This window comes from Nyctereutes procyonoides, unplaced genomic scaffold (genome assembly GCF_905146905.1).
Source record: "Nyctereutes procyonoides isolate TBG_1078 unplaced genomic scaffold, NYPRO_anot_genome, whole genome shotgun sequence".
In the NCBI taxonomy this organism is placed as follows: Eukaryota; Metazoa; Chordata; class Mammalia; order Carnivora; family Canidae; genus Nyctereutes; species Nyctereutes procyonoides.
Window position 1 is genome coordinate 8,969,228 of NW_026575049.1, and position 14,138 is coordinate 8,983,365.

General features: G+C 35.2%; 1 protein-coding gene across 2 annotated transcripts in view; it reads right to left on the minus strand.

Moving 5' to 3' along the window:
- The window catches only part of GRIP1 (glutamate receptor interacting protein 1), a 657,668-nt gene that overhangs the window by 121,102 nt on the left and 522,428 nt on the right, over positions 1 to 14,138 (minus strand). For both annotated transcript variants that reach the window (XM_055329099.1, XM_055329098.1), the window contains exons 5-7: positions 13,828 to 13,911; positions 9,544 to 9,619; positions 7,055 to 7,200 (exon numbers count right to left, since the gene is read on the minus strand). In XM_055329099.1, coding sequence (XP_055185074.1) covers positions 7,055 to 7,200; positions 9,544 to 9,619; positions 13,828 to 13,911 — 306 coding nt within the window. The remainder of the gene's footprint in view (positions 1 to 7,054; positions 7,201 to 9,543; positions 9,620 to 13,827; positions 13,912 to 14,138) is intronic.

The following is a 14,138-nucleotide window of genomic DNA, read 5'->3' on the forward strand; positions in this document are numbered from 1 at the left end:
TGTATTTTATGTTACATGATTTCCAACAGCAGAGCTCTCAGACCCAGTTGTTTGGTAATACATTTCAACAATAATAAAGTGGGGGTGCTTTTTCCTATAAACATTTTAAATAGTGCATATTTACTGGCCACATATTCTGTGCCAAACACTGCATATGTATTAATTCTTTTGCTTCTCGCAGCAACTAGTGAGTGTGGTAGTATAATTACTACCATTTTGCAAAGGAAAAATCTGTCCTCTGTGACTCAACACTCTGCCTTGATTCTCCATCTCCATCACTGGATGCACCTTCCCTACTTATATTACAGATTCCTCTTCACCTTCCTAACCTGTGACTTGCCACTTTTGGAGAACCTCAGAGCTCAGTCCTCTCTCCTCTGTCTCACTCCACTACAGTGCCTCATGTGCACACACACACACACACAGCACGCGCGCGCGCACACACACTTAGAAATTATGTACTTTTAATTGTATATAAATACATAAAATCAATATTTATATCTAATTATAGATACACACACTCTTCTAAGATATAGTGCATCATACATTTAATGGTATATAAATAAAAGTACTAAAAGTAAAATCATTGCAACAAGTATGTCCCATGGGCAAATGAAAAGGTGCTCCATGGCTATTTATTGAGGCAACGTACACTAAACTTAAAGTTGGGATATCACTATACATACATCAAAAGAGTTAGCATGAAACAGACTGAGAAAACCAAGTGCTGTTGAGGATATGAAGCAAGGGAAACTCTCATGTTAGAGGGAATATAACTCATGTTAGTGGGAATATATTATTTAACATTAAAATATGTCCTCAAAAGGTCATCTATTACTTTCATCAAGTCAACACCATTTGCTTTGGGGAAGCGCCGTATTCTGTTGGGGCTGTTCATCATACATTCCTGCCTCCCCTACCAAAAGAGCAAAGAGTATATTATATCGCTGGACATAGTGATTAGTGTAATGGTCAGCATTTGCTTCAAGCTAAGTTACTAGGAATCTTTTAGGGGTGATCCAGTCTCATTTCTTTCTCTGGCATCATAACCTTTCAAGATAATATAGACTTGTGGCTGCTGGGGCCATCTTATCATAAGATAACGAAAGCCTTTTCTAGGCAAGGAGAGACAGGATGCCTATGATATTACTGAACTTGTAAGCCAGGAGACACCTTGAACTCCTGACTTTTGGAGGTTAATAAATTCCATCCTGACCTTTGGTTACATTGGGTTTCTGCTATTTGTACTTGATGGTGTCCTCATATACTGTTGAGCTATTGATCCTCATTTTCTTAATTTAAGATCTTAAGTTTTCTATTGCAATTTTTGCATCTATTTAGCTTTACCTAAGAGTGATAGGAAGGTATCTGAATGGAGGCCCATAAACTTCGAGCTTTATACATGCTTTCAAAAATTTACTTCCTTTGTATTTCTAAATATCTCCTAGTTTCCTTTAGAAATGAATGTCTTTGTTTTAATGAGCTGTATAGGCTAAATATCATTATTTTTATTTGATAGAAGGAAAAGATAATACAAAGAAATGGAATCATTGAGTATAACATCAAGGGAGATTGATAAAAGTACAAAATAGGAATCAATATAATCTAATGCCTATCTCAACGCATTTTCCATTAGGATTTGATGAATATATTATGTATAAAAAGAATTGATAATCTTTAGACTAGTACTTGACCTACATTCTTAGGAGATATAGAATATGATTAATTCTTACATTCAACAAAGAAAATATCAATGTCTTTGGTACCAAAGTTCTGGTTGACTAAATAATTTCCCATTAAAATGCCTTTTTTGAGGCAGGCACTTGATGGGATGAGCACTGAGTGTTATACTTTATGTTGGCAAATTGAATTTAAATTTAAAAAATCCTTTTTGCTCTGATCTTGTTAAAAATTTGATAAAGTTAATTTTGGAGGTTTATCAAATATTAATTCTACAAATGTTAGAATTTTTTCACAAAAAACAGAGTGGTATACTATTTTTTAATGGGAATTTGACTTATAAAGAGTTTGAAATGTTAATTGGGCCTCTTAGAGTAAACAGGCTGTGTTGTGCAAGAACTCATTTTATTCCTTTTGAGGAAGAAAAGCTCCAAAAGTTGCAAAAGAAAAAGTATTACAAAAAAGGATTTCTTTTGTTATAAAGGTTCAGTTAATATTTGATGAATAATTCTAATTGAAAGTATCCTATATTCTAAGGCACTCTTTTTCCTTTCCTTTCTTCAAATTATCATTCTTAATTATTTGACTTTATGGATACCATTATCCCTTAACCCAAATTAGAAGAACAGGAACGGAAAAAAGCAAGAAAGACAAACAGAAAGAAGAGAATGACTATAGGGGATATTGGAAAAATATCCAAGTAAGACAATTAAATAGAGAAGTATTGGCAAGTGAGAAATTGAAAGCCGCAGATGTTGAGGTTAGTATATTTAATGATTTAATGTATGATTAAAAAAATTAAAAATCAGCAGATATGTGATTCTTTGTTAAATAGGGTATTAGGTAACTGTTTAGAAAAAATAATATTTAAACTCTAAGAAAAGTGCTAAATCAAAACAAGAAGGAAAAAAAACCTTCAATATGTCAAAAAGGAAATAAACTACTGACAAAGTTTTTCAAAAAACTGATAGGGATGAATGTCCTTAATATATAGTTTATACAAACCAATAAAAAAATTAAGAGCAACAGAAAAATGAATAAAAGATATAAGCATACAATACAAAATAAAATTGGCTACTGTCCACATGAAAAAATATTCACTTGCACTATAAATTTTTTAACAGCAAATTAAAATATAAATGCAATCTTCACTTAACAAATCAGAAAGATCAAAAATGATAATATCCAAAGTTGACAAGCTCTGGTGGGATAGGTACACTTAAAACATTGCTGGTAGCAATATAAAATAGTATAACCTTTTGGAGGACAAGTTAGAATGATGTGCCAAATATTTAATTAAGAACTACATACAGTCAAAGATTTGGGTAAAAGGATATTCATTCCAGTTATTTGTAATAGCAGTTTATTGGGAAATGGTTATGCAAACACAGCATTTATTTTTGAGCAGAGCACGAAGTAGGAATTTCATCGAATTTTCCCCAGGTGGCTAACTAACTGACCAAGGATCACATACTGACTACGTCAACCTCTCCCCACTTATATAAGACTACACTTCTCTTTCCATATCCACAGTGGTTTGTTTCTAGGTATTCGATTCTCTTCCATTGATCTCTTTATTATCCCATGGCTAACATTACATAGACTTAGTGGCATGATTTCAGAAAGAGTCTTGATATTGGATAGAACAAGTTTTTCTTGCTTTCCTATCGTTTCAAAAACATTTTGGGCTGTTTTTCCCCTCCCACCTTTCTTACTCCACATAGTTTTTACAAATAGCTTATTAAGTTCCCCCCAAAGGTCCTTTTAAGATTTTGAGTAGAATTGGATTTGTGGATGCATTTGAGAGAAATGACATTTCTTAGATATTAAGACTTCCCATTCAATAATGTGACATAGATCTTCACTAAAGTATTTTTAGTGTATATGCCTATATCTATATCTATATCTATATATAGCTATATCTGTGTAATGGGCACAGATACAGTTATACGCAACTTTTGTAATATCGACTCCTTTTTATTGCTATTATAAATGGTATCTTAAAATTTTAGCTTCTGTTTTTGGCTGGTATAAAGAAGTGCAACTGATTGTTGTATACTGATCTTATATCTAGCAACTTAGAGGCTTTTTAATGTGTTTCCTTCCTGATGGCCCACTTTTCCCTATATTAGGGGGATATTTGAGACCTCTGAGGTGTGGAAACTGTCAAACATCATTCAGGATGTGTGATTTGGGGTGAAGGCAGACAGATGGGTCACCCGGTCCCCTCCTGACTCTGGCAATAATGGAACATGGAGGAATTTCCTCTGAAGTGGTGTTTGTTCTCATAGGAGAGCCCTTGTCTCTTTGAGGTAAAGTGCTCAGGGCTTCTAGACTAGTGTTGTCTTCCTTTTGGGAGCTGGTTCCCTTTAAGTCTTCAGGTGTTAGCCCACATGTCACTTTTTCACTAATTACCCTATATTGGCATCTGCTAACTCTCACCTGTACCTGCCTTTATTCCCTATCACAGAATCCAGTTCATGCCCTTTATAATAGGTAATGATCACACTTCATGAATGTTTGATGGAGTTCTATCTGTCCTCTCCATCTACTGCAAGCTTCATAAGGGCAGGGACCAAGTCTGTTTTGTTTATAGTACTCTTGGGTTTTTGATACCTGCCACTTAGCTCAATAAATATTTGTGGACTGAATGAATGATTAAATATGTTAAACATCTGCTTCAATTTTTAATATTAATAATACACTGCATCATCATTTAAAATAGATTTTACTGTATAATTTTAACTCACAACTACCTCTAAAAATAGGCATTGTTAATTCCCATTTGACAACTGAAGTGACCACAGCACAGGGAAATAAGTAACATGGTCCAGAATAACAGAAGTCAGTGGAGTGAAAACAGAGCCCAAATCACCGAACTCCAAATCTAATTCAAAACGATATAGCAAAAGAGAAAGAAAAAGCAAAGAAGGAAGGAGAGAGTGGAAGAGAAAGGTACATGAGGGAGGAAAGTTCATTTATTTCTGAATTTTCCATGTCAAGAGCATATCATACCATTTACTCTGCTAAGAACTCCTTAAATCTCATACTTAAATATTTTAAGAAACCTCATAGCTAAAAAAAAAAAAAAAAGAAAGAAAGAAAAGAGAAATCTCATAGCTCATTAAAACATTTCAGGCCCGTAGACATATTAACACTTGCAAGCAACACTGTTCTACATGAATCATACAGAGTTTGCAGTTTTGAATAAGCCTCTTTCTCTGCTATGTCTCACCAGTATAAAACTCTCTGGTAAAATCCAGTCAGATAATCATGTCTGATCATTTTAAGAAGTACTTCTAACATGATTTAGTTTCAATTTCAAGTTCCAATTCATTATCTCATAATTCTTCTGCCTTAGTCAACATTACACAAAACTTTGGCTCTCTCTTAACATCTAAAAGCCAGATGAGAATATCTTCCAAGCTTTGCCATAGTTGTGAGGGTAGAAATAGAATTAATTTCTATTGGAGTCATTTTTGAAAGAAGGAATACTACACTACATTTTCCTAGATATGACTCCTATGGCAAGGGAAACAAAAGCAAAAATAAGCTATTGGGACTACATAAAAATAAAAAAAAACTTTTGCACAGCAAAGGAAATGATCAACAAAACAAAAAGGCTTCCCACTAGATGGGAGAAGATTTGTAAATGATGTATCTCATGAAGGGTTAATATCCAAAAGGTATAAAGAACTTATTTAATTCAACACTGAAAAACCACATAGTCCAATTAAAAACGGGCAGAAGAACTGAACATTTTTCCACAGAAGACATTTAGATGAAAAACAGATACATGAACAGATGCTCAACATCACTAATCACCAGGGAAATACAAATCAAAACCACAATGAGATATCACCTCACATCTGTCAGAATGGCTAAAATAAAAAAGATAAGAAATAACCAGTGTTGGTGAGGATGTGTAAAAAAAGGAACCTTTATGCATTGAGGGTGGGAATATAAATTGGTGCTTCAATATAGAAGTTCTTCAAAAAATTAAAATTAAAAAAAATTAAAAAAATTAAAAAAATTAAAAAAAATTTTTTAAATAAAAATAAATAAAAAATAAAAAATAAAATTAAAATTAGAAATACTATATGGTCCAGTAATTTCACTATTGAATATTTACCCACAGAAAATGAAAATACTAATTTGAAAAGATATATGCACTTTTATGTTTATTGCAGCATTATTTACAGTAGCTAAGATATGGAAGCAATCTAAGTGTCCACTGATAGATGAATAGATAAGGACAGTGTGTTTTATATATACATAAACATATATAAAATATATAAAATTTTATATACATAAAAATTTTATATATATAAAAAATATACAATTTTATATATATATAAAATGCAGCTATAAAAAAGGATGAGATAGTGCCATTTGAGACAACATGGATGGACCTGGGGGTATTATGCTAAGTGAAATAAGTCACGCTGAGAAAGACAAATACCATATGATTTCACTCATACATGGAATCTAAAGAAATCGAACAATGAATAAACAGACAAAAAGCACAATCAGGCCCATAAATACAGAGAACAAACTGATGATGCCAGAAGGAAAAAGGGTGGGAGGATGGGCAAAATGGGTGAAGGAGGGTGGGAGATACAGGTTTCCAGTTATGGAATGAATAAGTCATGGGAATGAAAGGCATGGCAAAAGGAATATAGTCAAAGGTATTATAACAGTGCTGCAGGGTGACAGATGGTAGCTGCACTTGTGGCGAGCATAGCGTTACATATAAGCTTGTTCAATCACCATGTTGTACACCGAAACTAATGTAACATGTATCAACTATATTTTTTAAAAAAGGACACTGCACTCAACAGTATTTTTATTTTAATCAATGATTCTCATTGATTTTAATCAATGTTTCTACATGTCCCCTTTTCTTTCTTTGTTTCTAAACCTAATGATAAAATGATTGGTAATTTCCATTGATTCTGATTAGCAAGCTTCCTACTGTGAAGTTACAAGAAGGAAAGAAATCTCCTATTTTCCTCCGTCTCTGTGTAGTAAAAGACAAAGTACCAGCCCTTAAGTCAATAACACTATTTTTGTGATTTGGAGGGGAAAATACTTTGCTGCCAAAGGGTAATCCTCATAGAAGAACTGAGAGCTAGGTGAAACACTCTGACAGATGAGGACCTTATTATAGAAGCTATTGACACAAGAACTCTAAATCACTGAAAAGTACCACTCACCTCTCCCTGAACCCAACAGAGTAATGATATAGTATTGATGAAACTGTGTCTGCTGCCAGAGGACATAACAGTCCATTCTTAATCCAAAGTGGTTTATCAGGGATGGGCAATGACATGACCTAGGGCTTAGAGAGCACCATTTCAGGTCTCTGACATACCCATCACTGAGACGTCATATTCTATCAGCAGTGTTGCTTCTTGTCCACATTGTTTAAGAATACTCATGGCTTCAGCATGTGTGGTCCCGAGAAGCCGAATTCCATCCACACTAAGCAACCTGTCGCCAGGTTTGATGGTGCCCTCTCTGAAGGGAGAACAAAGAAACAGTCTTCATTAGTGTAACATAACGGGGTTTCACATTAACAGTCACTTAGCCAAAGTGGTTCTTTCACACTTTCTACCATCCATCCTATATGTATTTCCTTTTAAGCATCAAGGGTGAGAGTAAGAGATGCAAGAGGTAACACTGAAAAGAAAATTGCTGCAATATGAAAGTCAGTAATAAGGAAATAACTGCATATTAGTCAATTACGAAGTTACCCACGGTTAAGTCTTGGGGTGCAAAAGTACTAAATGCGTGTTTTCCCTTTTTAGGTTCTCGCTTAAATATCTAAAATTGATTAATTAGAGCCCAGGAAATAGCATGTACCTATTTTTCCAAAGCCAGGTGAGCAGAAAAGCCTGCTAATTCCATTCAATTTATTACCAGTGAACCCAAATGCGATAGGGAGCACTGGTGAAAAATTTCCCTAGTCTATAAATTTCCCTATTGATTTATCAGGCCATTTTGGCAATCATTACATTGCTTCAGTCTCATATTCCCTGGAAGAGACAGGGAAATACTATTCCTTCTGCTGTAACCACAGATACTCAAGGCAGTAGAAGAAGATGCCTCAGGACATTAGGGATGCCACTAAAACATAGCCAGGGAGCCTCCCAGATCATAACCTTCCTGCTTCAGGGAGGGTCATGGATATGAGAAAATCAAATGGGGGGATTACAAGTTTAGGATTTGAAAGGATAAACATCTCTGAAATATCTTTCACCTTGACAACTCTCTAGGAATTTTGACTCAATAGATCCCATTTCATCCTAAATTAATTTGTTTGTATGTTGCTCACAAACCAGTAGCTTGCTTCTGACATTTTTGTTAACCTCAACCTAAAAGTTAACAAGGAACAGAAATATTCTCATTTACTTCTGGAAGAAAAAAAAACCACAGGAGAAGCACGAGAAAGGAAAAAGTCAAGATGTTTATGAAAATTTTGACTTCGTCTTATCCTCTGCCAAGGCAAACATACTAGAACATAGGTGAGAAAACAGTATCTTCATATTCTCTTATTTTCTATTAAACACAAACGTTTTAGAAAAGTAACTAACAGCATGAGTTTTGAAGGAAAATAAACCTGAATTCCTATCCTAGTTCTTCCATGTATTAGCTAACTGGCAAGTCACTTAAACATACTGTACCTCAGTTTTGTCACCTGTGAGTGTGGATAAAAAATACTCCATTTAGTAGGCAGTCGAGAGGATAAAATAAAATGTCTGCCAAGCACTTAGCATGTTTCCTGACACCTGGTTAAGTGCTTAGTAAATAATATGTATTATTACTATTTCTATTGCATAAGCGAAGATTTAAAAATTGTATCCTTGGGATGCCTGGGTGGCTCAGCGGTTGAGCGTCTGCCTTTGGCCCAGGGCATGATCCTGCAGTCCCAGGATCGAGTCCCATGTCGGGCTCCCTGCATGGAGCCTGCTTCTCCTTCTGCCTGTGTCTCTGGATCTCTCTCTCTCATGAATAAATAAATAAAATCTTTAAAAAAATAAAAAAAATAAAAATTGTATCCTTGTTTGAAACATCGTGCAGACTCAGGGGTAATCAGAGCATTTTTCTCCTAGACTTCAATACCGAAAGCCAGGAGTTGTGGTCTCCTGCCTTGATGGAGTCAACTTTTGCTGTGGGAAATTAATACAAAGAGAAGTATCTCCTGAGACAGCTAAGTTGTGTGTTTACTTCGGAGTCCCTCTCCCCAACCATGTTTATGTGTGAAAGCTGAAGGAGCTGCCCCTTCAGACACTCAAATTAGTAAGGAAGAGAGGGCTCTAGACACTGGCAATGTTCCTTCTCTTTTAGTACAAGTCACTTCCATCTGACATACATAATCATTATCAGAAGGTAATAATCATAAGAATGTTGATAATAGTAACAATCAAAACAGCACCACTTATCTTTCCAGGTGAGGAGATTAGCAACTGGAGATGATGCATGTCAAGTGCCTGCCTTATAAAAGCCAGCTGCCTTTGATGAAGTCTCTATTGCATGATAGGTCCCCTGCAAGGCCCTAGCTGGTCTTTTTGATAACATTGGCAACCTTGAAAGGTAGGTATTGTGATCTACATTTTACAGTGGAGGAAAACAAGCTCAGAACTCTTGAGTCACTTGCTGAACACGTAGGGTAGTTGGTAGTTATGTGTGGAGTCTGGAGTCAGACCTTTACTCCTGCTTCCACAGCCCAAACAATTTCAGTTTTCACATTCCAACATATTTGCATACTGTCTTTTAAGGTGAAATTTCTAATTCATCTCTGTCAATGTCCCCAGCTTTGTTCAATCTATCTGGATAGCAACACAGAGGGATGAAGTTTACCTGTCAGCAGGTCCTCCAGGGCGAACACATGTTATTACAACTGGACGAGATTTATTTCGATCGTCATGTGCTCCTCCTAGCAAAAAAAAAAAAAAAAAAAAAAAAAAAAAAAAAAAAAAAAACACAAAAGACAAACAAACAAAAAAAACCAGCTCAACAACGCTTTCATTAAAAAGAATCACTTACAAAATGCCAGCCGAGAAATGAAACTATGTTTTGTCCAGGTATAGAAGAACACATGTAAATTTTTTCCAAAATCTTATTCATTTTATGTAGAATATGCTTTTGTGGTCACCATGTCTCCACCTCAATACAAATCATACAAAATGATTGTATTTGGGGGTGATATACAAAATATTTAACAGCGAGTGTCACAAGAGCATGAACTATTTACAAATACCAGCCTATTAGAACAACAGCCAGCAGGCGGGTATACCTGGTGTCAATTAACCTGGGCTATGATACAGGTGAGTCGGTCTACAAGCTGACGTAAAGGAAGCAACAACTGAAGAAGGAAAAGGTATATCAGTATCTAAAACAAGAAGAAAAAAATTCAAGGGGCTGAAGTGCGTTCCATTAATGGTGGGCTGTTCAAAAAATTCTAGGCAAATCTTGACAGACTATTTCAAAACAGTTGCAGTCTTAAATGGAGACTTTAATCCTGCATAAAGACAATTTCTGCTCAAGAATTCTTGGAAACATAGAAACTTCAAGATGGAAGGTAATGCATTATAAATTCTCTTCTAAATCCAGGACCCCTTTGTGAACCTCCTATAATCTGTGCTTTCCCACTCTTCTTGAGACCCACCAGATGGCCTCGACTTGAGGCAGCCCGTTTCACATTTGGACACATAGGGTGTTCAAAGCGTCTTTCTAATTATTTATCTGATATCTCTCTTCCTCCAACTTTCATCTCCTGGTCCTTGTTCTATTATTTAGAGCAGTGAAACAAAAATGTATGCTCTCTACTGCAAGGAACGTTTTCTAGGAGCTGAAAACAGTGATGATACACCTGCTAAGTTTCATATTCTTCAGGCTGGACATCTTCGCTTTCTGAACTTTTCTGCATCTGGTTTGATTTCTTTATACATCACCACCCTCCTGGCTGCCCACCTGCTGGCCCCTAGTTTGCCAATATCTTCCCCAGTATCTGCTTGGTAGAGCAGACTGGCATTTCCCAAACTGGGAACAGGTAGAGAGGTCAACATAAGGAACCTAGCCTCAAAGAAAACTCAAAAGGCATTCACTGTTTCTGATGAAGGCAAATGCTTCCTTTCTGCTCACTTCTATTAAAAATGATTTATTCAGTCTGGCTGATGGATAAATCTCCAGTATCTCACTCTTTCCCTCAGTTTGATGGCTTCTTTCAAAGTTCCTCCTTACTTGCAAGGCGAAATTCACAACTTCCTCAGAAAAGAATTTTAAAATGAAAACGATGACAATAAATTACAGCACGTTTACCCATATTTATATAAAAACAATTATGCAATTCCTCTTTTGCAAGGTGATCATAAAAAAGACAGGTCTGTTTGTTCCTGATGGGATGTTGATTTAGAAAAGGATGGGGGCTGAAGACAGTACACAACTTCCCACAATTTTGATTTGGTCTAAATTTAAATCTGTAACAGTAAATGCATGGCAAAGCATGAGCGAGCTCTCTGTTTCTTCATATGTGACATTTTATCAGTATTTGAAATAATGAACCAAATTTAGCTTGTGATTCACTTAGGTTCTAGACTTTTAGAGCTGCAAAGCAAAACAGAGAGAGTATTCTCACGTGAGCGTCACTCACCTGGAATGCCTTTAAAAAATATCAGTGCCAGGGCCACAATGCAAACCAAATCTGAATACTAGGCTCCATGTATTAGATGAGTAGACCTGTCTACAATTTTCTAGTTGAGAATGACTGACAGGGCAAGTTTCCTGCCCAAAGTGAAAAGGAACTCAGTGACAGAGAGCTTTCCCTATTATTCCAAGTCATCATCCTTAGGTTGGTGGCAAGGGAATTAACTGAAATTTAACTCTGCAAGATTTAGGCTAGAATGTCATTTTCCCCTCTATAAGTGCCAGGTTCTACTGTTTGGGGGAGTCAAGGTTTTAGAACCTATGACATATAGCATTAGAAATGCAATTGCATTCAGCAGGTAAAAGCCTGTTTTATTATACCGACACTCATTCTAACCGGTTAAGAAGAAATTCAGCAACACGAAATGAATATGCTCCATCTGTGATACTGTCCTCCTTCCTCAAAGTCCCGGTGTTCTCACTGGAATGAAGTTTAGCTCACATTCCATCTATGCCACGATGTCTTCTCTGTCCTGATAACATTTATCCACAGTACTTTCTCATTCTGCAACTCTTTTTGTGACTAATCAAGATTCCGAAGGGAGGGGGCCACCTTTTGAGCATGGAAGACCCTTCAGGTGGGCCTTAAACTCATCTAAAAATAGAAATTCTTAATTTGATTCTCAGGAAAACTTGTGCAAAATTCCACAAACGTTTACGTTCAACTAATGTACTAAGGGAGTTTTTAAAGCCTACAAAAAGGTGGTACTCATAAACTAAAATTGGTTCATTATTACTAAGGTTTTAAAATCAGTATAACGCTAAGAAGTCTACGTCCACAAATCTAGGCAACATTCAATTCTTTATTCATTTATTTATTAAGCACCTACGATGTACCAGGTGATATCCTAGGCTCATAGGAGAAAATTCTTCCTCTGCATGCACATGCAGATATTTGAAATTCCTGCAAATGGTGGTACAGGCATTTTGTTGATATTATATCATCAGTTGTCTTGAGGTGGTTTCAAATGCTTCCATTCTTTTTTTGTTGCTAATGATAAATTACTGTTGTTTTAGCCTTTCATTAGCAATTTGATTTGTTATTGATTAACCATAGAGCAACAAATAATGAATATTTGCATCAGCAGTATTTTCGACTGCAGCTTTTCAATAATTAGGCTTGTAGGCATGTGATTCAAGTGTTCCTCTGTGTCAGACTGATATTGCAAAAAAACAGATTTGTATATACCACCTTCTGAGCCAAAATTACTTTATATTGACTTTTTATTATATTCACCTAGTTCTTTTACACAGAAATTTGGGAATGATTAAGGTAAAATGTTCTTGTTGCTCCACCTAAAAATAGGAGCTGGTCAGGAAAAGGTAGTAACTGCTGGACTAAATCACTCAGTGAGTTCTGCATTTTTCATTTTCTCTACTGCTCACTTGGGTACTTTATCAACTTAGGTCTTAAATTCACTGGATTGTAACTCCCTGCAGATAGGGGCCTGTCTTATGACTCCCTAGTACTTGGCCCTATACTGACATGTTGACATGTCCTTAATAAATATCTGATTGATTTGCTAAATGGTTGGCACAGAATGGAACATAATGTTTAAAGCTTAGTCATTTAAGACAAATCTACATTTTTAATCTAAATGAACACATTTATTTCTTGATGCATGTATGTTTATTAAGATGCTTAGTTAGCTTTAATTAATGTTTTAATAATTTGGATAAAATTTTGACCCTGGCAAAGTATACAATATAATAGATAAAAACAAAAAAATCAAGATATGCAAAATTTAAAAAAAAATCTTTGATGCATCATAGTTCCCTATTGAACTTTACTGTCACACTAGGAATTATGAGTTTATCTGTAGTCTTCAAGGTGTAGAACTGCCTATAAGAAAAATAAAATACTAAAAGCCAGAATTAAAGCTCAGAATTAATGGTTTTATGGACAAGCTGGAGTCATCTGAAATCTTTATTATTAATGTCATCCCATAATAAAGTAAGTTAAGCTGATGTATATAGGTTCCCAAGAGATTAGATTATCTTCAATTTTTGGAAAGCTACAATAACAAAATGTATTTCAGGAGAAAATAATTTAAACAAGTTGCATAATCCTAGTGTATTAAATCAAATCAAGCCATATTCATCTACATTTTTGACTCAGAGATATAGAAAAATATGAAGGGAAAACAAAAGACATGTTGAAAAGTGGTAAATCAGTAGAATGAATGAATTGACAAGGTTTACAGTGACTTCTTGTTCTGTATTAATGGGCTGAAAACAAATTTAGGTCATGATTCTGCTTTGATTCCTCCCACTCATTGCTTTATTTTTAAAAGAATGGGTGCGAGTATTATAAGGTGACTTTATGCATTAGAAACATCTGTTGCTGTTTTTAGGATGACTTTCTAGTTCACTCCTAATATTTCATTGATAAATTCTCCAAGAATATCTGATGGTTCATATTTTCTAGCCACCACCTACCTCGTATTACAAAACCAAAGGTATTGCCTTCTTTATGTAATGTGACCTCCACTGTTCGGAAAATAACACTGGATCCTTGAACAGCTGAATGCAGAGGAAAGAGAAATATAAGTCTTAAGTCATAAAAACATTTCCAATTTTTCTGATGTGGTATAAGACATTACAGATCCCTGTTGCCAATAATTCTTGTTATGAGTAATAAAAGGGTGATAATTTATTTTCAAAGACAATGTTAGAAAAAGCACTTAGAATGTCAATACACTCAATACCATACAAATACCATACAAATAATAAATTGTCGGCATAAGTGA